The sequence below is a fragment of the Protopterus annectens genome, chromosome 4.part0 (genome assembly GCF_019279795.1).
Source record: "Protopterus annectens isolate FY-2018-M chromosome 4.part0, PAN1.0, whole genome shotgun sequence".
NCBI classification, from domain to species: domain Eukaryota; kingdom Metazoa; phylum Chordata; order Ceratodontiformes; family Protopteridae; genus Protopterus; species Protopterus annectens.
In genome coordinates this window covers 1,057,554,111-1,057,581,068 of record NC_056733.1, presented here as the reverse complement: position 1 = coordinate 1,057,581,068, position 26,958 = coordinate 1,057,554,111, and the positions used below count along the sequence as shown (strand labels likewise).

Sequence of the window (26,958 nt, the reverse complement as noted above, 5' to 3'; positions counted from 1 at the left end):
GTCTTTCATGCCCAATACTCATAGAAGGGGATTCTCCAGTCATCTTCTGATGCGTCTTTTGGCAAGATCTTTGGTCCATTTGTGGAAGAGCGGATGCAGAAGTGTGAGCAGGATGACAAGAAGTTGTGCCATTTGACTAAAATTCAAGGTCACTCAAAGAACACACATGAACCAAAAGAGCCAGTCACTCTGGTTCAGAAAGTCTTAATGTTGGCAATATGAAGCATCTTCTGGCAGGGCTGGGCCCTTTTAGTGGATAGAGGCTCAGGCAGAGGAGGTTCTTAGAACCTGGGTTATTGTGGACGTTTTCAAACAGGCAACTGCGTTTCGTCCTTTAAGAAATTCTTGACTGCTTCAATCTGGAGGCAGTCTGAGATGGTCTGTCCTTTTACTCAACTGCATGGCAGACTGTCATGCTAAACAAATAAGTGAAAGGGTTAATATCTGGAGGATACTAAATGTAATTTTTAATGACGTCCCAAACCTGAGTGTTGCTGCCACGTGTTCCTCCCAAATGGGCCAAAATAGCAGAAAAAGAGGGAGAGCTTAGTTAAAGAACCATCAGCGGACTCACCAGATCAGAATCTTAGGGTTTTGAGTTTATTGTAAAAAAGATTCATGACCTTAAGCCCATACTTGACATCAGCCTAAACAAGTACATAAGAAAAATCCAGTTCAGAATGGTCTCCATGCAATCTGTGTTGCCCTGTCTTGGGGAAAATACTGAATGTGCTCACTGGACCTCCAAGACTCTTGTCTTCACATCAAGATTTTGTAAAAGTTGAGATTCATTTGTTACCAGGTAAGAGTCTGCCATGACCAGTATCTGAGTGAGTAGCTGCAAGCTGCATCCCCAATGGGAGTCTCTCGCGCAGAGGCCAGGGATTACTTGCTTAGGTTGTGTCAGTCCATAGACACACCTACCAGTTCAGAGGATTATTTTCATAGTGTCATGTAGACACTGTGTTGTCCATAGTTTCCCTTCTAACATTCGTGATTCAAACCTTAAGAGGCACTACAAACTCAACTTCAGGCCTCCACTCAAGCAGCAGCTTTGATTGTCAAGAGTCTTTATTGATGGCATTGTCTGTTATAATGGTGCAGTTTATACTTCATTACATAATTCTGTAGTTGTTTTATTCACACTGGTCTCATCTGCATCCTGTCTACAAACTGACCATCAAATTCCTGAAGAAACCCTTACTATGGTGGCTGGGTTTTCCAGTAATTCACTTCAGGCTCTTCCTTGTGCCTTCCCCAGCAGTGGTAGGCTAATGCCTCCAACCTATGGAGGAGGCATACACAAAGTTTAAGGATGGTCCATAGTGTCTCGAACTCTGAAGTCAACATATTCATTTCAGTATCCTAGAGTTGAGGGTGGTTCTCCCTGTGTTTTATGAACTTCAGGATTACCTTCCTCTGGGTGTGATTCTCTGCCCAGCCAAGACATGACTGTAGTTCGGTACATCAAGGAAGGAACAGGTTCCTACCCCTGTTTTGGAAAGCATTGAAAGTTTGGCAATGGGTGATGACCTCTTGCCTCCATCATACCAACGTGCCTTCCAGGAGTTCATTGCTTTGTGGACAGACTTAGCAGTTCCCTTCTCGTGCCTCACGAGTGGTCCCTCAGTCCATTGATAGCCTGCCAGATTTTCAATCAGAGGTATTCCTTACTATAACTTTTTATTCCCACTCTGTAGACCACCAAATGTAGGACTTTGCCGTAATCTCTCCTCTGGGTCAGTCATGGTGGGGTGGTTCTCTTTCCTAACTGACCTCCCAGAATCCTTTATGCCTTCCCAGCCGTGATTGCCAATGCACAGATTCATACAGAAAGCAATCAGGTGGTAAGGCCAAGGTCCACCATAAGACCTCCTGTGGCCCAGACTTGGTTTTTCCTTTTCGGGCCTCACTTCATGGACCCCCCCCAAAATGCTATTCATTCCTTTATACCTCATGCATCAGGCCACTGCAAAGCAAATATAGAGCCTATTCCACCAGAGTCAGTAGCAACTCCTACTGCCTTCCTTGGTGCTCTTCTATAGATGATTGTGAAGTTCCATTTGGTCTTCACTGCATACATTCATTAAATACCAAGTTGAATTAAATTTCCAGTGCTCTAGGGCATCTCTTCGTTTATCCTGAAAGGTCTGCCGTTATGCTGCACAGGATTTCAAGTTGCTTGAGGTTCTGACTCGCACATCTGCACTGGATGAATAGGATACAAAAGTCATAGGCTCACATTAAGTTCGTAGGCAAGTAGTAGACTAGCTGCCTTGCAGGCCTTTTTAAGCCTAGCTAATTTCTCTCAAAGGTGAGAATCAAGCCCTGTACCATGCGTCTGTGAGGTAACCTTAACCATTATGCCAACGCATAATTTACTTAGATTCTTACATATCTGTGACAACACACACACTCCTTCCTTGTCCTTGATCTTTAAGACTTGAAAGATTTTGAGGTTTCTTTGAATTGGCTTAACATTTCAGGCGTGCTTATATTGCAGTTGAGTCTGAGTCAAACCAGATCTGGGTAACTGAGGTACTATCCATTATGGGAAGGTCTGGGTAATTGAGGTACTATCCATTATGGGAAGGAACTCTTAAAGGGGCTCAAGGCTGGAGCAGTAATGGCTGCAAGGTCAGATCAGATGAGCAGCTGAAGGACCCACATGTAATATATTGGACTGACGTGAAAAACTATTTAGCATTATGTTAGGTACAAGACTTTCATTTCTATGCCTTTATGACATCACTCATGGCCACTAGGAACCTTCCACCAAAGTTCTACGATAAGACAGAGTTGATGAGAGACAAAGTCCTTCCATGTCTAGGGTCTCTAGGTGTGGATATGCGTTTTTTCAACCCCTGTTCTATCTGCCAGGACCTTTGATTGTGCAGGCTGTCGTGTCATGATTCTGTCATTCTGGACCAGTCTGTCTTCTGCACCTCCTGAGACTGATAGCCCTTCAGTTTTGCAGACTTTTATTCTTGTCAGAAAATGGAAGATAAGATCCCCAAGATTCTGGTCTGAGAAGTTTCCCATTGACCAGATTAAAGCGTCTGTTCCCCCTCCTCCAAATGGCCTGAGGCCTCCAAGTTGCTTGTACCTAAAGCCACGTGACATGACAGACCAAACCATTACTCTAGGTCAGGCTGTATCTCAATCCCTTCCACCTACCAGGCATCTACATGCCAATTGTTTCACCTGTCACAACTAGATATCACAGGTGTTTGGTGCAGCTTAAAAAAAAAAAAAAAAAAAACCTGAGGAGGTGGTAGAAGCTCCACCTGATTATTTGAAAGCAGATGACCTGGCTAATGTAGCAAGATTCCTTCTGTTGAGGCTTATGAATCAAGCCACAAAGATTATGAAAGTCAGGGTCTACCACGGGAGTAAGATATTAAGTTGGTTTTGTGGATGTCTGCCATTAGTATAATATACAGGCTGTAATTTAAATGAAAAAGTATTGAGTTGTTAGAGGTTCTGGCACACCTATAAAAAAAAGCAGTTAAAGATGGTAAGTTTTCTGAATATTCTAAGCACTCGTTCTTTTTAAGGTAATATCTCGTTGGACCCTTTCATTTGTCATAATGTACACTACAGTGTGACCTGGACATTACTGTGAATGCACACTGCTTTTTCCCTCAAATGCCTATTTAGATGACTGATGAATTCCAAGTTATAACTTTTTCATTTTTTGGTTTAACCATTTTTCTTACACCTTTTATTGATGGTTTCCCATTGTGTCAGTGTCGATTCTCTTCATCTTTTAAACACGGACTCTAATTTTAATATGGAAGGCATACCTTTAGTTTTATTGCAGACCTTTTAAGTTTCAGACCACATATTGACATAACTGTCATACTAAGGACTTCACATCACACCCCCCCCTCTTTTTTCCCCAGTGCTGTCTTTAGTGATTAAGATCAAAGGTCGAGGCATGAGTGGATATTTAAGCACTGTATCCAACATCAATAACTTATAACTGGGGTATTCCTGTTGATGTTCTTCATGTTTCACTGTTGCAGTCATTACATTTGGGTAATCTGCTGGCAGTTTGCCTCAGTCGGCCTGAATAACAAAGTCTTGGGTCCTGCGTCAGTTGCTGTCTCCTCTTCCATGATGTCAGGGGTATAAAACATGCAGCTGATGCCATTTTAATCAGTCTTTCTTGCCACATGGTTCCCGAAGCAGAAGCAGTTCGCAAGTGCCGGTCGGCCGACTCCTGAAATTTTCATTTTCGAGCTTCAGAACCGAAGTCTTCAAACTAAAGCTAAGTACCCCGTTTGGGAAACTTTTTCTTGCTCCTTACTGATGTCAGTAAAAGTTAATAATTGCATTACTTGTGGAAAGCAAATACCTTATGATTTTCATTTGTACTGTATTCCTTACCTAGGCCCTGATCACAATGTGCTTTGCTGTCGGTTTTATGCTAAATTTAACCAACGCACTATTGAGCGTTGGTATATTTTTGCTTCTAAATATTTTGGTTTAAGATTTAACTACCCTGAAATGTCTGTTAGAAATGTTGTCAGCAATCTGACTACCGGAGTTCACAAAAAACACAAGGAAAAAGACAGACAGACCGTCTAGGTCCAAAACAGACAATGAAACTTCTAAGCTAGTCGCCAGTTCTCCAGTACTCAGTGAGGTGCTTTCGCAGCCCCTGATACCCTCTACTTTTGAGTTGCAGGCCTCTACCGAGACCCATTCGGAGTCAGGTATGCCACGAGATTCGCAAAGTATTGAACCCATGGATGTCTCTCCCTTGGATGGGTCCAGAGCCGCTGAGCAGGCACTGGCTTCTGAGGCTGTTTTCAGGCCTCAACATTTTTATATTAAACTGACTCCAACAAAAACCAGGTCAAAACCGACTTCTGTGTCTAAAAAACAACACATGAGCCATGTGCTTAGGCCCCTATACCTAAAAAAACAAATTATCAAAATGGCTGAGGATTTAACTACATTGATCAGGGGTTCCCAACCCCCCCCCCCCCCCCGCGCTAAGAGGCCTAGGCAAGTCACTGATTATGAATCTTCAGATCAGGTTTCCATTTCTTGATTGCTCTTCTGATCAGGAATTTATCTATTCCACCCTATGAGGATTCTGATGCAGAGGAATCCATCCCATCTGCTTCTTTTCCTGAGGATTACTCTTTTGGAGAGACTTTGCATACTTTAAGGGAACATTTTCACTAGGAGATTCATGACTTCTCTGAATCAAAAAAGAGGCTTAGGGATTTCTTCTTCCTCAGCATAGGCCTTTAGCAATTCCTCCTGTATTAGATATTGTTGATGTGTTCTTGGAATCAAGCTTGACTCCTGATTCCCTGCCTCCGGCTCCTAGTAAGCCAGCCAGATATTACAAGGATTTTATTCAAGACTTTTCCTGGTACCCAGAAAAGACAAATCATGGCGTCCAATACTGGACTTATCAATTCTCAACAGGTTCCTGGACATTCCAAAATTCAAAATGCTGACTTTACAACAGCTACTCCCTATGCTAGGCAGGAATGCCTGGTTGGTAACTCTAGACTTGAGGCATGCCTGCATATCCCAATAAGGGAATCTTGCAGAAGATACCTCCGCTTCAAAGCAGGCTCTTTGCATTACCAATTCTCTGCACTGCCGTTTGGCTTATCTACTGCGCCCAGGGTCTTTACAAAGTGCCTGGCACCAGTAATTGCATTTTGCAGGCAAACATTCAAATTTATCCTTATCTGGACGATTGCCTCATTCAGGCAGAGGACAAGGACACTCTTCAACATCTGGTGTTTGTAAAAAGGCTTCTAGCATGTCTAGGGTACACTATAAATGAAAAGAAATCACAACTGGTACCCTCACTAATTACATTCCTGGGTGCAAGCTTGAATACAACTGCCCAGATGGCTTACCTCACACCAGACAAACAAATGCAATTGACAACATACTTCAAACAAATGGCAACAAAAACCCAGTCACTGTAAGAAAATTCTGCAGGCTTTGGGGTTCATGGCATCCTGCATTCTACTAATTCCATATGCGAGACTGCATATGAGGAAACTTCAATGGTACCTGTAAAGCTTATGGAGTCAACATGGTCACAGCCTGGAAACAGTGATTCCTCTCATTCCTTGCCTGCAACAGGAGTTTCTTTGGTGGGCAGAGACATGTCACCAAAACAAGGGACTGTCATTTACTCTACCCCCTGTCACCCAAACCCTAACTACAGACGCATCAGACTATGCTTGGGGGCCCACCTGGCAGGGAGTTGCATTCAGGGCAAATGGAGCCCAAACCAAATGCATCTACATATCAACCAGAAAGAAATGCTAGCTGTTCAGAATGTGCTGACAGCATTCAAGGACTTACTTCATCCAGGACAACTACTGATAGACGGACAATACCACAGTTATATGGTACATAAACAAGCAGGGGGGTACCCATTCCTATCCCCTTTGCAGACTAGCCATGGCCTTGTGGAACACAGCCTTGACTTACCAAATAAATCTTCAAGCTCAGTTCCTGCCAGGAAAGCAAAATATTCTGGCAGATGACCTAAGCAGAAATCTTATGGACCCGCACGAATGGAAACTGGATCCACAAATCTTCAGCGTGTTAACACAGAAATGGGGAAGCCCAGACATAGATCTATTTGCCTCTCCCCAAAATTATCACGTGGACAAATTCTGCACAAAAACTCATCAGTCTATGCCTTTCCCCCCTCTGCCTCTACTCTCCAAGGTCTTACTAAAAGTCAGACAGGAAAAACCAAAAAATGATTCTAATTGCTCCGGACTGGCCTTGCCAACACTGGTACCCGCTTCAAAGGAATAGATTGCCCATAACATGTCAAGCAAGAGTGCCTCTTTGGCCCTCTTCATAAGGAACCTTGACGATTGGATGGGAGAGGAATTTCACCCCGGGGATATCACACCAGTCGCCCTGCTAGACAGGGGTCCAGGGAAGTAAATAGTGTGGGAAGAAATAGCCAGGGAATTGTTATGGCTAGGCTTGTATAGGCCCTAGGGCTGATAGCCTAGTACCAACCTATGAATGTCACATCTTCCTCTGTGGTACTTGCCTCAAACACCTCACCTATTGTCTCAGCAGAATTATCAAATTCTGCACACACTGCTCCAAACTCTGAATATTGCAGCATGGCTAATCAACTAATTTTACCAACCACATCTCTCAGTAAACCGGTGATGGATGTCATTTTGGAAGCCAGAAGGCCTAGTACTAGAAAATCTTATGCTGATAAATGGAAGAGATTATGTGCTTGGAACCAAGCACAAGGAACTGACACAGCAAAGCCCAATATTCCTCAGATTTTACAATACTTAACTGAGATGCTTGACAAGGGCTTATCTTTTCAATAAAAATCCATGCCTCTGCCATCTTGGCTGATTACAATACAGAGCCTCCCGTCTTTTCTCATCCACTGCTAAAACAGTACCTCAGAGGGGCCAAAAATTTAAGGCTTCCCAGGAGAGCACAAACTCCTGCATGGGATCTCAATGTGCTGGAAAAACTCACCCTGCCTCCTTTTGAACCAGCAGCTACTGTGGATATAAAATTTCTTTCTTGGAAGACAGCTTTTCTTTTTACAGTCACTTCAGCTAGAAGGGTTTCAGAACTACAGGCTCTCATGGCAGTGGAGCCTTTCATTATTTTTTACCCGGACAGTGTCCCTCAGGACCAATCCTTGTTTTTATGCCTAAGGTGGTATCCAGTGTGGCTCTTAACCAGACCATTCACCTGCCAACTTTTTTCCCAAATCCACAGAACAAGGGGGAGCAGATTCTGCATTCATTGGATGTGCACAGACAACTAAGATTCTACTTAAACAGGACAAAATCTCTAAGAAAGTCTGAGCAACTACTGGTAGCATTTGCTGCAGGATCAGAGGGGAAGGCTATATCAAAGCAGACTATATTTCAAAATGGATAAGGCATTGCATTCATTTCTGCTACTTGCACCATGGCAACCTGTGCCCAAGGGGATCAGATCCCATTCCACAAGGGCTGCCTCTACTTCAGCAGCTTTTCTCAGAGGGGTCCCTACCAAAGACATTCTAGAAGCTGCTGCTTGGAGCTCAATTCATACGTTCACAAAGCATTATTTAACTCTCTTCTCTAAATCCAGTGGAGGCTTTGCCACTGTAGTCCTGCAGGGCCTTCTAGCTGCTTCTAATGCTGTTTAGTTCCATCCTCCCATCCATAGCTTTGGGATTCTACCCAAATGTAATGACTGCAACAGTGAAACACGAAGAACATAGTACAGTTGTGTACACTTAACATAAATGTAGATGTTCGACTGTATTCACTGTTGCAGTCCAGATTACCCACCCGCCAGCCCCCTTTCTTTACCTTTTCTTTCCTTCACTATACTCAAAAACCTTTGTGGTATATTTGCTTTTAGTTGAACGTAAATTTTATGTTTCTAAAGTGCATTTATATATTTACAGTTTATATATATATATATATATATATATATATATATATATATATATATATATATATATATATATATATATATATATATGTGTGTGTATGTGTGTGTGTATATAAAATTTTTTTGCTCTCCATTTGGGGGGCACCTGACATTTGGGGCAAGAAAAACTGATTAAAATGGCGTCTGCTACATGTTTTATACTCCTGACGTCATGGAAGAGGAGACGGCACCTGACGCAGGACCCAAGACTTGGTTATTCTGGCCGACTGAGGGCAACCTGCCAGCAGATTACCCAAATGTAATGACTGCAACTGTGCATACACTCGAACATCCACATTTATGGTAAGTGTACACAACTGTACTGTCTGATATCTTGAGTAATTGTAAAACTTATGTTGGCCTAGTACATGTTATTACTTCACTTCTGTTCGTGCAGCTGTTCTCTGGGGATCTCCAACTGTTTGAGAAGGTGGAAAGCAGATCTTCTGTAAGTGTGTAAGCTGATTCTGATGTATACAGTATTACAGCAGTGATGTAGTTATGGTGAGTGCCCTTCTGCAGCTATTGTTCACCCAGTGCAGAAAGGTTCTGCACACAAGTGTGAGCTGATTGTTTCTGTTGCTCACTGGACAAGTTACATGGTTGTAGTGCTTTTCTAGTTAACCAATAATGTTCTTTTTTGAAGTACTAGAAAGAGTTTTGGCCCAATATTTTACTGTCTTTGTACTTCTGGATTCAGATGTTACGCATGTTGCCTTGCAGCTCTTTTTGACATTTGAGTGCTAGACCAAGATTCCTTCTGTGCAGTCTGTGTACACTTCCTCTGTGTGAGTTGTTGCCAGGTGCTCCATTTTTCCTTTTTACCTAGTAGTGACGTGCAGTAGGTGAAATGGTGAAGCTCTAAATTTCCTGTAGATGTGAATCTGTTCCACAACAGATTTGGTAGCCTTTGTGGTATTAGTTTTCCTTTGCCTTGTCCACTAAGTACTGGGACAGGCTTCAACCACCCTGTGACACTGAAATGGATAAAGTGAGCAGGCAAAGTGAATGATGGGTAACTATATTACTAGCTCTCTATCTCCTTTTTTTTCCCCAGGATTTGCATTTGCAGTTAAATTCCAAAAAGAAGGAAGAAGAAACCAAGATCCATACCTTGCAGTGCAGTATGGGAGAACAGATCAAGGTAGGCTTCATATATAGTTTACATGCACTTTCAATGAGCCAATGTAAGCATATTTAATTTTTCCCTCTGGGTCTTTGTGAGCTTTTGTATATTTGATTTAGTCACTTGGGAGGTGTGAGGTGATGAGACCTCCAGTTTACTTTTCAGAGGAAGTGTGGTACTTGGATGCTGTTTGGACTTCTCAAGTTGTCCCAAGAATGTAGTTTTTCCCTTTGTAAATTAAAATTGTTCTCTTAGCATGCACATACAGTCAGAAATCTGTGAAGTGTGCACCTATGAAATTGCCTATTTACCCAAAATTCAACTTATTTCAGTTGTATGTTTTTAGTCCATTTCACACATTTGCTTGCTAATTAAGCTGTTTAGAAAATTAGATTGAGAGTATGTCATGAGTTAAATTGGGATTAACATCTTTTTGAGAAAAAGAAAGAACTTTAATGAAGTGTTTGCAGTGATTACTTGTAGCATGCAGGCTGAGGCTGTGGGTGGTAACATAAGCACAGATTATGCCAACAAAAGGTTGCTTCTGAGATAAATTGGAAAGTGCATGCACTTAGCATGTGGGGAAATTGTAGTACTGAAGTTAATGCAGTCTTCGTATAATTCTGTGAGTTGCTATTCTTAAAACTGGAAAAGTTTAGCTTAATTTCTTCACTGTTCAGTCAGGAACCAATTAATTCTAATCCTTTAAAAACCACAAATGCCCTTACCCCGTTATATGAACTGGTACTGTCTTATTCTTTTACATCAATTGGTTGTGTTTATATTCATTGTTGGGTTGGAAAAATATTTTGTACATTTCTAAACAGAGGAAAAGCATGTCACAATTGTATTGTGTGGCGTTAATGCAGTCTTTACTAAACTAACATAGTAGTTATACAGTGTGCATGAGTGTGTATATTACAAATGTGAACTCTGGTTGGCAAAGCCTCTTTAGTTTGTATGTGGCTGGAGTCTGAATTCACCATGTAATTGTGTTTAGTGGCACAGCATAAAACTATAAAAGTTGTTTTAATGTATTGAAATAAAACCCAAAGGTTCTCCAGTGTTCAGTTCTAGTAGTTGTATTATCCTATTCCAGTGCCACAAGGTTTACAAAGATACGTATTTAAGCAAGGTGTATGTATTCTAGGAAGCAAGATGCACAATGCATTAATGCTTGTATTCTGTAAGTAGCCGTAGTTACCCAAGTGGCTAGTATTTTATAGTTCTCCAGTTCTTTTTTTTTTAAGCTAGGATGCTTTACTTTAAGAGTTTGCATGTCTTTCCTGTTTGTACGTTTTTACTGAGTACACAGTTTTCCTCCTACGTTTTGAGCAATAAAAGCAGGTGAATCAGTCTTCCTAGTTAGCCACTGGGGGGTTGCTTTTTACAGTTGACTGGCATTCTTTCAATGACTGTGTTTTTTTTTGCCCTTTTCATTTGTTAGCTAGGCTAAGCTATGACCTCACCATGACCCTATATAGGATAAAGACAGTACTGAGAGAATGAGTGATTAACAAAATTAAGACACAACAGTAGACCTGATGTCTTCCATCCATTCCTCAGTGGATGGATCTTTGGATCCATTTTCGGCCACTCATTACTTGGGATCTCAAGCACAGACTCCTTCCCCATAACCCTGTACAAAGCCCCACATTATCTGTTGATAGCATTTCCTGCTCCTTTGATACAAAACGGATCTCCTTTGCTGAGGTATGGATTACACTGTGAGAACGTTTTTCCTTGATGTACCATTTTCATTCTTTAAGCATTAAGGTACCAAAAGATGCTTATAGTTATACTCTTGCATCCCTTTTATAGTTATATAGATAAATGGGTGTTTCATTCTCTCCCCTTGCGCCTTTGGCATCCTATCTCTATTAAACAAACATGTGTCTGCAATTTACATGGAAGCTTTTTGTGTTGCTGCTGCTGTTTCACTATGGCTGATAAATCTTCAGGTTTTAAAGTGTGTGGCCTGTGGCTACAATATACCGAACTTAGATCCACATTCTAAATGTGTACTGCCCCGGGGGCTGCTCACTTCGATGCAGTGTGCTGTCTGCACTGCTTTTGCCACCTGACCTATTGTGGAGAGAAATAAGCTTATCCTTGAGGAGCAACTTGCCCCTGTGAGAGAATCGTGTGACTCTGATTCTGGAGCTTCCCCTTCTTTCAAAAAGTCCCCTGACAAGTCTAAGGAGGATGAAGTCACGGGGTCTAAAAAGACCAAGGAGCTGAGAAAGCGTTGTCCTGATCAGTCGTCAGCACAAACATAGAAGTCCTCTAAGCCTTCTGATCTGAATCTTGAGCTGATCCAGTTAAGATCAAAAGCTCTACAGCTCTTGAGCCAGTCTTGCCTATGCTCAGAACTCCATTTCTGTATGAAAGAACTTGATGGGCTGTCAAGACCTCCATCCCCTACTTCCCTGCAGCTGGTGCAGATAACTAGGTGTCTCTGAAGCAGATCTGTACCAGATGAGGGAATTCAAGATCCAGATTTACTTTGGGGGCGGGGTCCTTCTGGCTCTAGCCACTGCTCGACTCAGGAGTTGCATTTCTTCCCTTCATCCTGTAGTAGCTCCTACTCTGATCTCCTGTGATTTGGGAGCTAAGGATCAGAGCATCTCTCAGAGCTTGTACACATTGGATCCAAAGATTTGGCTATTTTATACAGTGGTGCCACCTAAGACCCGAGTTGCTCCAATCTTACTGGAGCTAGAAGGATTTTGGAGCTGAAGCATCAGTGCCAGATCCAGGGAGATTAGTTCAAGTACAAGGTTTTTGGAGACGTCCCTTCCTGTCTGAGCTAGACGGCTCAATGCTGGCATCAGCCTCTGAACTGAGCAGAGTGGAATTCAGGAATTACCTGGAGAGACTGTGTAGACTCCCACAACAATTTTAGGATGTGGTTCAGCATTTGAGGCAGTCGAGAGCACACTCCCAATCAGATGAGTGCACTTCTTTCTTGGTTCCACCTGCACCCCAAATATCACCTCTTGGTCCAGATCCTTTTCATCCAGTGCACTTGGGATAGCTAGGCCTGTGGAATCTTGAGATAGTCCATATAGGAGACTCTCAAAAATCTCTTCAAAGTCCTCTCCAGAACATTTCTCCAACTTGGTACCTCGAAATCATACATGTAAGTGGAGGCATGTGGACTTTCTCAAGAGTTTCTCACAGAGGACACTGATATCGATGATTGGGAGGGGTGCCCTGATCCCCTTGATGTCTCATTTGGGAAGATTCTCTAACTTTAGAGACAGGTAGATGGGCCACCGATGCCCCCTCCCAAAAAGCCAGTGTGCAAAGCCTTCAGGTCCCACTCAGCTATATCTTGGGTTGTCCCCCTGCTGATGAACTAGTGGACATATCTCTCTGTGGGCATGAAAGGAGCCAGATATGGCTACAAACAAGACAAGTACTTGGTCTCTCCAAAAGATCACAGACACTGGAGCAAGAGTCTCGTCATAGCTACCATAGAGAAGTGGGACTGGCCACCAAAAAAGAGCTTTATAGAAGATGGTGTAATACGGGTCTAGGGTGTTAGACAAATTTGGAAAGCAGGTCTGCGCTTCAGCAACCTTTGCTTTGAGGGTATTGAATTACTTGGCACATGTCACAGGGTTTCAGAGGGACTTGACTAAAGAAATCTCTACATCCCCTGTCTGGGTCTATACCTGCAGAAGACAAGAAAGCATTGGGTTCTCTGACACACACCCTACAGTCTCTTTACAGTGTCTCAATGCATCTAATTTCTAACATGACTGAAGGAGCTTCAAGCCGCAGGTACTGGCATTACTGTAAGGAGACCTGTCTGGATGTGCTTGTATGACTTTGCGTTGCACTTCAAGATTATCTTTATCGATGCTGTATTTGGCTGCACACTCTGGGCCTAAAATGAAAGAAACCGTGACCAGAAGTGAACAAGTTGGGAGAAACCCTTTCTGATATTGGAATAGTCCCAGAGGTCGTATTCCCTTTTTGGCTTCTGAGCCATGGCCTCAAGCTAAATGCCAAAAAGTGTATAGTCATCCCCTTTGGCAAAAACAAAGTGCCCACAAATTACCACATAGGTGGAAATCCATTAAGTACAGAAGAAGTAATTAGGGACCTGGGGACCCAAGTTGATAGCAATCTCTCATTTGACAACTACATGGCCAAAGTGGTTAGAAAAACATTTTATATAGCCCACCTAATCATGAAGGGATTCACATCTAGATCAGGGGAGGTCATCGTGCCTCTTTACTCATCCCTCATCAGGCCCATAATTGAGTACAATGCCCCTTTTGGGATGTACCTTACCAGACACCTGCAGCAACTGGAAAGACCCCAAAAGTACCTCACCAAGAGGATCAAAGGGCTCAAACAGATGCCATATGCTGCCCGGTTAAAGAAACTCCAGCTCTACTCAGTGGCAATACCGCCTGTTCAGAGGTGATCTGTGCCTGACGTATAAAGCCATGTCCAACCCGGAATTAATGGACATGCTGCACCCCAGAAAATCCAAATCCCATCGAGCTACGCTCGAGAGACTTGAACCTCAGCACTGAAATAAATAGGACATGCTGGAGGGACAGATTCATAACCCAGAGGCTCCCTTCACTCTGGAATAAAATCCCAGTCCAGGTTAGGCAGAGTCCCTCATTGACTCTCTTCAAGAGAAATCTTGATGAGTGGATGGGAGATCGTAGGTTTACCCCGGGTATCACTTCTGTGTCACTGTTAGATAGAGGCACAGTATACTAACCTCGAAAAAGGGCATAGCAAAATAAATTTAAAATGGGTGGCGAAAGCCAAACACATTCTGGCTAGGCTTATAAATGCCCTAGGGCAGATAGCCTAGTATGAACCTATGGAAAACTGTGGATCTGATGTCAATTTTCATTCCATCTTTAACTGTGGGGTTGGGATCTGACTCTCTGATCCTGCTTGGCCATTACTTGGTACCTCGAAATCATACATGTAAGTGGAGTCAGGTGGACTTAAGAGTTTCTTGCAGAGGACACTGATATCGATGACTGGGAGGGGTGCCCTGATTCCCTTGATGTCTCATTCGGGTCACTGATGCCATCAGACAACACTGGAACATCCTTCTAGCTGACATTTTGTCACAACATTTATCCGAGACCTGCATGTTCTAATTTAGAAGGGGGAAAAATCTTGGATCTCATTTCAGCCACTACAAACATCACCATGATGCCATTAATCAGAATATGACCCAAACCTTAATTTCTGGAGGTAAACTTGTGGGCTGCATGCCATGTGGTCATTGCAGCCATTGTAAACGTGTTAAAAACAGCAATTGCAGTACTATATATGACATCAGGTTTTTTGCAAATTGCAGCACGGATTGGATCATCTATATGGCCTCTTGTCATGCATTTTACATAGGACAAACATCCAGACCTCTTAAGTTACGTATTTCTGAACACCTCAGTGATGTTAAATGTAAGAGAATGAGTAACGCCCTGTATAAACATACTCTTAAACATACTGCAGCAAAATTTCATTTTACCCTCATTGATAAAATAGGCGACAGATCTAATAAATCTGGTTGGCACAGCAAACTAAATGTAAAAGAAATGAATTGTGAAATTAGTTGGACTTTCCAGCCTGGTCTTAATGAATATTTATGATTTTGTATACTAATGAATATTTATGAGCTCACCAATGAAACTTTGATTAATTATTTCCATGTGTATAAAAGAACCGCAAGATGTTTTGGGAATTTATACTGATGAAGGCTAGGTTAACACCATAGCTGAAACCAGTCTGTTGTTGTGGTTTTTTATTTTTTAACTAATTAAATTAGTTTATACAGCTCACAGCTGCTGGCTTCTGCTTTTTGTTGACCTTGGGTTTTTGAGCCGTGCAATCACTTCCGTGCAGGGGAATTCCTTTTGAGTGCACATTTCTGCTTCCTGCTGGCAGTCTGTGGTTTGCTGTGTGGGTAGAATCTGTACCAGATTCTCCATTAGTATCGAGTTCTTATTTATATCTTGGCTGGACATAATTATTTGCCGTATAAATCCAAGGACTTTCTTTTAAAAATTAACAACTGTGGTCTACAAATTTAAATTACTTTGAGCACAGTTTTGCTAGTTGCTGCATTTGAAACCAACGGGGCCTTTCCAATCCAGGATTTCACCAACTACAGTCTCTCTGCTCCACGTCTAAAATTTATATTTCCTTCATCTGGATGATATTGGAAGTGTATCAAGGTTTATCGGTGTGTTTAACATTGGCAACTTGTTCCTGTTGCAAAACCTTACATATTTCTATATAGCGCAAACACACGACTTCCGAAAAAACAGCTGTGAGTATGTCTAAGTGGATTCTTATATCCAAATAATATTTATGGACAACAAATGGTTGCAAAGCTTTTGGATAACATCAGGAACTTGGTGCAGAATTAATTTTACTATCGGCCATTTGTTGAGTTTTCTACATTATCATGGGCCGTTTTTCATGTTACACTAATATATAAATATTGTTAAATTGGAAGTTTATATTTCTTTCATCTGGACGATATCGGAGGTGTATCAGGGTGCATCAGTGTGTTTAGCATTGGCAGTTTTTCTGGTTGTAAAACCTTATAAATTTCTGCATAGCGTGAACACACGACTTTCGGAAAAACGGCTGTGAGCATGCCGAAGTGGATTTTTATATCCAAATAATATTTATGGACAACAAATGGTTCCAAAGCTTTTGAATAACATCAGGAACTTTGTGCAGAACTAATTTTACTATCGGCCATTTGTTACATTATTATGGGCCGTTGTTCATGACATATGAATATTACTTATTGAACTTTATATGTAAACAATATTTCTTCTACCTTTTTCACTGCAAAGATACCACTTGGTGTTTTGTTTGGGACTGTTAAACACATGTATTTTTTATTGCTATTGGTGACTGATAGCATTCAGTACCGTGTGGCAGTGTGATTTACCAATACGGAAAGTTGTCATCCGTTGCAGGTTTGAAGGGGCAACTCCTTGATCTAACAAATACATAAGGCCGTGGGCTGTCTTAAAAACTCTGATGGACAAATAATGACTGTGTGCTCAGTTGATATAACGGCAATACATCTACATGATTGGATAGAATAATACTATTCATACTAAGGCCGTTATTATACCAGCACTAAATTTCTTTGTTCTATCAATCAGGATTTATCGGACCTGCAAGGCGGTCAGGCAACCTTTGGACTATCTCTTACAAATGGTTTAAATACTTTTTGGACTTATTTTGTTAAAGATATTGGGCTAATATAACTTTGGGACTCATATATATGATTCATGTTGACAATTAATACTGTATTCATATAATAATTGCATACCTGACATGGTCTAAATCAATGCTGTTCTTACTACAAAAAAAATTTTTTGTCTCTGTATATTTTGTAGTGTGGACCTGTAACACAATAAGGCTACATTTGGATATCTCCCTAATTGACAACTTATATGGCCAGTATATTTAGGTCACTCATTGATACAGTTTTGGGAATTTATACATTACATTGCAGATGCTAATAATAATAATAATGTGAATCATTTTGGATTTGTTAGACATATTGAGACCAGTTATATGCATATCATATTATATAGGGAGGTCACTAAACAATACTATACAGCACAGTATTATTTTGCACGAAATATATTGGTCCTATCTTCTCATCAGTTTATTCTACAGTGTTGATTGAGTGATTGATATATATATATATATATATATATATATATATATATATATATATATATGTGATATATTATATATTTTAGCAAATTTCCCCACTTTAGTTTATTCTGATCCAACCTATAGGACTCCAATTCAAATAGATAATGGGCCTTTTTGATTGACTCATTAGTAGATTACAGACAGTTATATCTTATTGATTTGCACATGTCTATTTAGCCAAATTTGGATTCTATTTTCTACAAACATATTGCTATTTGCCAAGGGTTGTTGTGATAACATTATATTGCAGTTACCAGTATTGTCCTAGATTTGGTATTCATTCATAAGTGGATCTGGATGTGGCAAGGTTTTTGCTATCAGAGGTCAAGCTTACAAATATTTACGTGATATATTCAATGCAAGCCGACAAGACCTATTTATGAGTATTCTTGTCAGGGATGTTTTCAACAATCTAGACAGAGTTCATATTCAAAACTTTTGGTTTTGATTCAATAATTGATTTGTTTCACTGGCCATTATTGCCCAGTTTCCACATATAATCTTTTTAATCACTGGGATGTGGTACTGCATTCATTTTTCTATATTTGAAATTTGTCTTTGGCTAATAGACATGTGTAAACCAGTCTTCTGAGTTTGATTAAATATTCAATTTGATGAAGTTTCATCTTTGATATTGTCTCTGAGCTACATATGAGTTTGTGTGGCTCCTTCACACACTTGTATTCAATATCCTTTTTTTATTTTCATAATGGATCTAAATCGGATTTTAGTTGGGCTTTCTTCTGATAAGGAAGACTTGGGCAGTGTTGGAATAGGTGAACGACCCAATGATAATAGTTCCAATATCATAGACAATCCCGAAACCCACCGTGAAAAGCTGTTTCAACAACTGAATAGAAACATGAGAACATTATGGTCCAATGTATGGCATCTTAAATTATTCAAAGCGTATCTGGCTAAAGGGATAACTCCCGGAGGGCTTAGAGTTAAAATTCAGCCATTAGTAACTGAATTAGATGAACAACTAACCAGTGAATGGTCAACAATACAACAAAACTGCTCCATGAAATTTGTGGAAACATTATCCAGATATTATGAGCGCATTATTGATAGGGAAATCTGTAATGTTAGCAAATTATGTGATGACAGTAATCCATACAAGGACAAACCATTTTTCTCCACCCAATTGTCCAAACTTAGCTCAGATTTACTTAACTTTGAACAACTCAAGGATAGGAAACTCAAAAAATTTCAAAGGGACCAAACAGATTGACAAAGGTCATCCCTTTCAACATACTAGACATGTTGGGTTTGAAGGTGGTTATTACAAAACCAACACCACCCCCAAACGCAAACGTCCCAAGTCCATTCTTCGAAAATGCAACACATGTACTGATTCATCGGGGGGTGATTCTTCTGGTACGGATTTGGACACACAGCAAACCTCATATTCCCCCATCCTGAAACATAACAATAGCGTGGCCCCTGTAGGCCTTACAAGAGGGGAGGCAGGAAATATTGAAAAAATAAGAAATTTGGAGGGCTTAATGGAACTGTTGACGAACAAATAAACAAGTGTTCCAAAACAAACGTATTAAACATTTCTGATGTAACATTATCTGACTCAAACTTCTTTGCTAAATAAAGGTCTTTTCTGATGTAACATTATCTGACTCTCAAACTTCTTTGCTAAATAAAGGTCTTTCTTTTATACTGGGTTTTTTTGTTCTTGAAGATACATTTGCACAAGATGTGACAGCATTTTGCAGATTGCTTAATTTAAAACTGTATTTTCATGATAAATATGATGGTGTTACTGTTGATAATTTCAAATACCACAAATCCACCTTTGTCCCACCTATGCATCCTTGTGCGAGTCTTTTTCAAAATAGTGTTCTCAAAGATCTACACTTTACTTCGGTTATGACTCACCCTAAATCTAACAATCTCTCATCTCACCCTAAATCTAACAATCTCTCAAAGACATATATGTCAACTTTACAGGAACTTACCAATAATAAAAATGTAGTTATCCTCTCTGCAGACAAAGGTGGTGCTGTGGTAGTCATGAATTGGACCCAATATGATGCTGAGGCTCAGAGACAGCTGGAAGATGCCAGATGTTATACCAAAATGCCTCTTTATCCAACATCTGTGTTTAAACATCAAATAGATACGTTTTTGGATTCAGCAGTAGAAAATGGCATCATTACACAAAACAAAAGTCATCTTACAATATCTGATCCCAATAGCCAATACATCTATTTTCTGCCCAAAATTCACAAAGATTCTCTGCATCCCCCAGGCCGACCGATTGTGGCAGGTAATGGCTCCTTAACTGAACCATTATCTGAATTCCTAACTAAACACATCAAACAGTTATTGAGATGGGTAAGATCCAGAATTTAGGACACCACTGAATTTTTTGGCATCATAAATGATATGCAAATAAAAGACCATTGGTTGCTATGCACTTTGGACGTTAGTGCATTATATACCAATATACCACATTGGGCAGGGTTAGATGCAGTAGAATATTGGCTATACAAATCAGAGCTATATAAACCAGGCTTTAACACTTTTCTTGTATGCCTAACTGAACATGTTCTCACCAAAAATGTTTTCTTCTAGGGCAAACAGTTATCTCCAAATACGGGGTACTGCAATGGGCGCATCATTTGCCCCATATATGCAGATCTATATATGGCATACATAGAAGAACAAATCATTTATGATGTTACACACATTTATTTGATGGAAATTGATAGTTGGCGTAGATATCTGGATGACTGCTGGATGGTGTGGAGGTCTGATGTGGAATACTTGATGGAATTTGTTGGGTATCTCAATGATAACAAATGGGGTTTACAATTTACTATCAACTACGACCAACACAAGATCACATATTTGGATGTGCTGGTCACAAGAAATAAGGATAACACCCTCCGTACAGAAGTATTCAGAAAATATCCAGAATATAACGCCTTACTCCACGCATCCAACTTTCATCCAGCACATATCACCAAAAACATCCCCAAGTTTCAGTTTATTAGGATGAGAAGTATTTGTTCAGAAGAAAATACCTTTGAGGTTTTTCGTAGAGATTTGTCGAATAGGTTCCAAGAAAGGGGCTACAGTATGGGTTATGTACATACAGCAAGCAATTATGCTGCAAATTTAGACAGAGAAGATCTCCTTATTTATAAACATAAATCACAGAACACAAACAATCTACGATTTGTTACTACATATGGTAGAAATACAAACGAGTCATTGATACCATCAGACGACACTGCAACATCCTTCTAGCTGACAGTGTTTTGTCACAACATTTATCTGAGACCTGCATGTTCTCATTTAGAAGGGGGAAAAATCTTGGATCTCATTTCAGCCACTACAAACATCACCATGATGCCATTAATCAGAGTATGACCCAAACCTTAATTTCTGGAGATAAACTTGTGGGCTGCATGCCATGTGGTCATTGCAGCCATTGTAAACGTGTTAAAAACCAAACAATTCTCCAGCAGCAATTGCAGTACTATATATGACATCAGGTTTTTTGCAAATTGCAGCACGGATTGGATCATCTATATGGCCTCTTGCAGTTGTCTTGCGTTATACATAGTACAAACATCCAGACCTCAAGTTACGTATTTCTGAACACCTCAGTGATGTTAAATGTAAGAGAATGAGTGAGTAATGCCCTGTATAAACATACTACAGCAAATTTTCATTTTACCATCATTGACAAAATAATAGGCGACGGATCTAATAAATCTGGTTGGCACAGCAAACTAAATGTAAAAGAAAAGAAATGGATTGTGAAATTAGGTGGACTTTTCCAGCCTGGTCTTAATATGATTTTGTATACTAATGAATATTCATGAGCTCACCAGTGAAACTTTGTGATTAATTATTTCCATGTGTATAAAAGAAGCTCAAGGTGTTTTGGGAATTTGCAATGACGAAGGCTAGGTTAACACCATAGCTGAAACCAGTCTGTTATTCTTGTGTTTTTTTATTTTTTTAACTAATTAAATTAGTTTATACAGCTCACAGTTGCTGGCTTCTGCTTTTTGTCAGTCCCTAAGAGGCCAGATCAGATTCTGGCTTCACTGGTTGGGAAGGAATTTTGGAGTAAAGGGGTTCCCGTGGATGCTATGGTCATGGCAGCAGCCACCATGAAGGAACTCTCCAAGCAAAGATCCTCTCTCCAGCCCCCCAGTGGGCAGTTTAGGACAATGGACAGGTTTGGGAAGTGTCTATGCTTCAGAGACCTTCCTTTGTCCTCGGGTCGCTGAATTATTTGGCACATTGTACGAGACTACAAAGGGACTTGATCAAGGAACTTTAAAAAAAAAATCCCTTTTCGGGACCAATTCTGCTGACGCTCAGTTTTCTATAGCTTCTCAGTTGGCTACCCTTCAGTCTACTTTATCTTCCTCTAGGATGCTCATCTCCCATGCAGCAGAGGGAGCCTCAAGGGTGGTGGGTTAAGGCATTTTCATTAGGAGGCATGCCTGGATGCACTTGTGACGTTTTTGCGGAGCCTGTCAAGTCCTTGTTAGTGCTCCGTTTGACAGTTTGTTTGGCCCAAAAGTGAAGCACACTCTATCCAGGTGTGAAAAAGTTGGAAAGACCCTCATTGCTGTGAGCATATGTTTTTGTCCCCTCAAAGATCTTTTTCTAGGAATCGACAGTGGGGACAAAAAGGTGTGGTTCAGAAAGTCCCAGGGTTCTTTCCAGGATGCACATGGAGAACACTCTTCCAGGGGAGAACTCAAATGGACGACATCCACGTGGCAGGGGAAGCTTGCAAAAAAACAAAGGTTCAGAGATTCTTTTTCTGATGGGACCCTATCACTGCTCCTGAAAGGAGACCTGATTTATCCCCCTTGGAGACGATTGGGGGTCAACTATCCCTGCACCAGAAGGCCTGGCTAGATTTAAGGGATATTTGGGTGTAGAGGATTATTTCCAGAGGCTATATAATTCTCCTTTTACCTTCTATCTCCAACTGTATGCAAAACTGTGGTCTACTCTGAGGAAGGAAGCGGCAACAGAAATACAAAAGCTTCTAGAAAGTCATCCAAGAGCTCCCACCAGACCAGATAGAATCCAGAATTTACTCTAGATTCTTTTTGGTGCCAGAGAAAACAGGGTACTGCAGACCATTTTTTGATATCAGAACTTGAACAAGTTAGTTTGACATAAAAAGTTTTTCAGATGGTCACATTCGGTCCATTCTACCGTTTCTTGGCAAGGACAACTGGATATGCTTGCTAGATCCTCAGGGTGCATACTATCACGCAAAAATGAACAGACAATCCAGAAGGTATTTTATGCTTCTCGTTAGGAGACTGTTACTATCAGTTCAGAGTACTGTCATTTGGCCTCACCACAGCCCCCAGGGTGTTTACCAAATCCATGGCAGTAGTAGTAGCTCACTTGAGACTGCAAGGGATTCAGTGTGTTTCCATATGTAGACTGGTTCATTACTGATTTGACCAGACATCTAGTATTAACAGCAAGAGATCAGGTGATCAGACCTGTTCTCTGGAGATGACCATAAATGACAAGAAGTCTGTTACAACCAATTCAATTCTTGGAATTCATAGGAGCAGTCTTCATGATATCCATGATGGCTTCTCTTCCTCTCTTGAGTGCAGACTATCCGATTTCAGGTCAGGAAATTCATTTGCAATAAAATTTCACCACAACTTTAATTCAAGCGTTTGAGTCGGTGTCAGCTGTCATCCTCTTGGTCCCTGTAGCAAGATATAATATGAGAATTCTCTAATGGATGTTGGCAACATAGTGGTTAATTCTTTACCAGCATATGTCAGCACAAGTAATCACTCAGGCATGCAAGAAATACCTTTGGTTTATTCAGTCAAATCAGGTTCTACAAAGCTGTCCTTTCATTCTCGCTCGACCCACGGCCATAGTGACCATGGGTGGGGAGCACTTCCTGAGGAAAACAGTCCAAGGCACATGGTCCTTGAAAAGGACAATTTTGCATATCAATCTTCTAGAAATGAGAGAAGTGCTGTTGGTGTTGCAGGCCTTCCAGGATGCTCTTCCTTTAGGAATAATTGCAGTTCAACAGACAATGTCAGTAGTTTGGTACATCAGCAGACAAGGAGGAACCAGATCTTGCTCCTTGTGTCGAGAAGCACTTAGTGCGGCAATGGGCGATATCATCCAGCCCGTTTCTGATAGCAATGCACATTCTGGGGAAATCCAGTGTGATAGACAAATTGAGCATGTCTATTCTTCTACCTCATGAGTGGTCTCTCAACAAGAAAGTGACTGATGTAATTTTCTGTCAGTGGAGCCAGGCTTGCTGCTATCTTTTCTCCCCTAAACAAAATGGACAGCAGCTTCTTTGCCCTATTCTCCCTCCGGAGGAATCACCGAGGGATGGTCTGCTCCACAATTGCCTCTCAGGTCTTCTCTGTGCTTATCCCCTGACTATCCTGATCTCCAAATTTCTACAGAAAGCTGCGACGTTGAAGAGCAAAATCTTCTCCATTGCACTTCACTGGCCTCGACAGATTTGGTTCTGCTTTCTTTGGGCTCATCTTTACCCACCTTGGATTCTGCATCCATCTCCAGACCTCCTGTCTCCCCCAACAGGTATGATTCACCTGGATATCTCACACCTCGAGCTAACATTGTTTCTCCAATTACGTTGGTACACAAATTTTTGGCAACAATTTTTAATGAGAAAGCTAGCACTTCAGCGATTTAAGTTCAATTAGCAATCTCTAATTTGCATATTGGGTTTGAGAATTCTACTGTGGCTTTGTCTAAACTTTGTAAAGTATTCGTGAAAGGCACTCTTCTATTGAGACTCGCGTATAAAGACCCTACTCCACCATGGGATTTGAACTTGGTACTGCAGGCTTTAATTTATTCCCCCTTTGAACCAGCAGCTAAATGTGATCTTAAGTTCCTGACATGGAAAACTATCTTTCTAGTGACTATTACCTCTGCTAGACGAATTTCAGTACTTCAAGTAGGGAAATTTAGATGACTATGCTTGATCTTTCATAAGGATAGTCGCATTATGTACCTATGCATCTTTCTTTAAGGTGGAGTCAGAATCCATTATCAAATAAATCCATTAATTTGCCAGTCTTTTTCTAAATTTGCAAACAAAGGTGAATATATGCTTGTTGAATGTTCAGACAGTTGCATTTTTACTTGCATAGGACAAAAGAAATTGGGAAGACAGATCAATTAGTACCTACCTATGATGATTGGATGGGAGGTAGGAAATTCACCCTGGGGATCACTTCTGTAGCTCTGCTGGACAGGGGCACAGGAAAATAATTTTCTTGGGTGACGAAAGCCAGTGTATCTTTTTGGCTAGGCTTATATAGGCCCTAGGGCCAATAGCCTAGTACCTACCTATGAATCTTACAGATTCTAAATTTGGCAAATCAGTTGTAAAGGTAACTTCAGCCATATGGCTGGTTGCACATAATTTACAACAAATTGGGTCTATCCTTACCAAGACCTTTAAGAGCCTATTCAAGTATGTCCATGGCTACTACTTCAGTGTTTTCTCTCTCGAGCTTCCATGGATGATATATGTGCTGCTGCTATTTGGACCAATCCTCATGCCTTTATTACTCATTACAAACTGGATCTTGTCTCAAAGGTTAGAGCAGCTTTTGACTCAATTCTGCTCAGTAATATCCTTCCTTTGAGTCCACCCAAGGTTTTAGGTAGCTAGGGAATCTGTCCCAACAGTTGAGGATAGAATGAAAATTAACATGAGATACTTAATTGCCATAACGTTCCATCTGTGTTGTCCGTTTTCATTCATTCTCAACTTCCCCCCAACCCTTTTTCTTTATGAACGTATGGAAGGACGAGAGACAATAAGGACACCACTGTCCTTTATACTGAGCTTCAAATATGATTTGTCAGAAAAGTTGCAATTCTTTTTACCTTGTGAGGCAGCAAACAAGATCTGAGGTATGTTAGGGGTTGGTGCATTGTAAGGGAGAAGCTCGAGCTTTTTGGTGGCCACAAGCTGAATTGGATCCTAGGATCGAATCCAAAACCAGCAGTTGAAGAATGAAAATGGTCTTTCCAAGCATGTCTGACAAACATTTGTAGGACTTGCATTTGGTGGATCGTATACATTACGGTAATGTAAGATCATCCATTTCTTTCCCCCACCCAAAGCCATGGTTTCTTCCTAGTTGAGATGATGGGGGCACTACAGAGGGAAAACAGTCCAAGGCACATGGTCCCAATATTCTGGGGATGAGGGCAGTTCTGCTAGAGTTGTAGGCATTTCAAGACTCCCTCCTTGGACTTGTATCTCTATACTGACATACATCAAGTGAGGAGGAGAACCAGTTCTTATCTGTTATGTGGAAGCCATGAGTGAGATCTTCCAATTGCTTTCTTTTAACTCGCATTCTAGGGAAATCCAAGGATGTTTTGTCTGAAATCACTTGAATTATTCCTGACATATCTGTTGTCACTGCCGATGTCTGACCAGGATACCAGAGCTTTACTCTTCCCTAGCTCTTTCGTCCACATGACCTCCGCTTGTATGCATTGGGGTATATAGGTGGAAGTATGAGTGAGGATCCTCGGACCGCATCGCTGCCAGCCCAAACGTAGGTTTTACGTCCATTGGAGTATTTGCTGTTTGGTTATTGGTACATTTGCTTGTACCATCTATCCAGATATCTGCCCCATTGGGGAACCTCTATCCAGATAACTGCCCCATTGCGGAACCTCTTACTATATTTCAAAAGTTATAGTTGTCAGCTGGGAGGGTAAGTGCAAGTGCAGCAGGCAGAGTTTGTAGAAGAACTTGCATACAAGTCTTTGCCAAGGCCTGTAACATGGTTAGCACACTCAATCTGTCAATCATTCTTTCACAAAATCCTTATGTAGAGGCTTTCCACTCCCAACACCTTACTAGAAACCCAACAGTTTATACTCTTGACCTGGTCCAAGATAGCGGACTCTACATCCTCTGACATTCCTCTGTTGCTGAAGAAAAAGTTAGAAACCTTGAATGGATCCACAGTCCAATGTTTCCTGACTCAGACATAACCAATGAGATTGCAGTTCCCGCAGTATGCCAGGCTACTCTGCGACTGAAACACTGTTGGAAGCTGGTAAGGCTGCTGATGCTTTGCAGACTGGTGATACGCCTGAGGAACCAAATCTCATTTCCGAGGGACCGTACAGCATCCTTCAAATTCTAGTTGGGGAAGAGATCTCGGTCTTTCTAATAAGTCAGACAGGGTTCTGAACCTTTCTCATCAAGGCAGATATCACACCTAGAAAAAAATAGGTGCCTAGGCATGAGGCCTCTTCCTCAGCAGATGGGGAAATGAGTGGATTGACTTCTTGAAGGGGTTGTTCAAAGCTATTATGTCTTTGAAACCTTCTTCCTTTGAGTCTGCATAACCACAGACTACTTGGTGGTGTCTTCTGATGAGCAGAACTACAACTGACCATTTTCTGAACTGTTTCTTTTGGCTGCATTCTCCAGGGCAGATCTCTTATGGCCAAGACTACTTCCTCTCACCAGATTCCCCTGTTGAGGAAGCTTCTTTGGGAGAAACTTGTATAGAACATGTTGAAACGCTTTGAATGGCAATTCATGTGGA

General features: G+C 41.1%; 1 protein-coding gene across 1 annotated transcript in view; it reads left to right on the top strand.

Moving 5' to 3' along the window:
* The window catches only part of HMMR (hyaluronan mediated motility receptor), a gene marked incomplete in the record, with an annotated part of 1,493,987 nt that overhangs the window by 569,492 nt on the left and 897,537 nt on the right, over positions 1 to 26,958 (top strand). Inside the window, 1 exon segment of the mRNA XM_044068985.1 lies at positions 9,533 to 9,619. Coding sequence (XP_043924920.1) covers positions 9,533 to 9,619 — 87 coding nt within the window.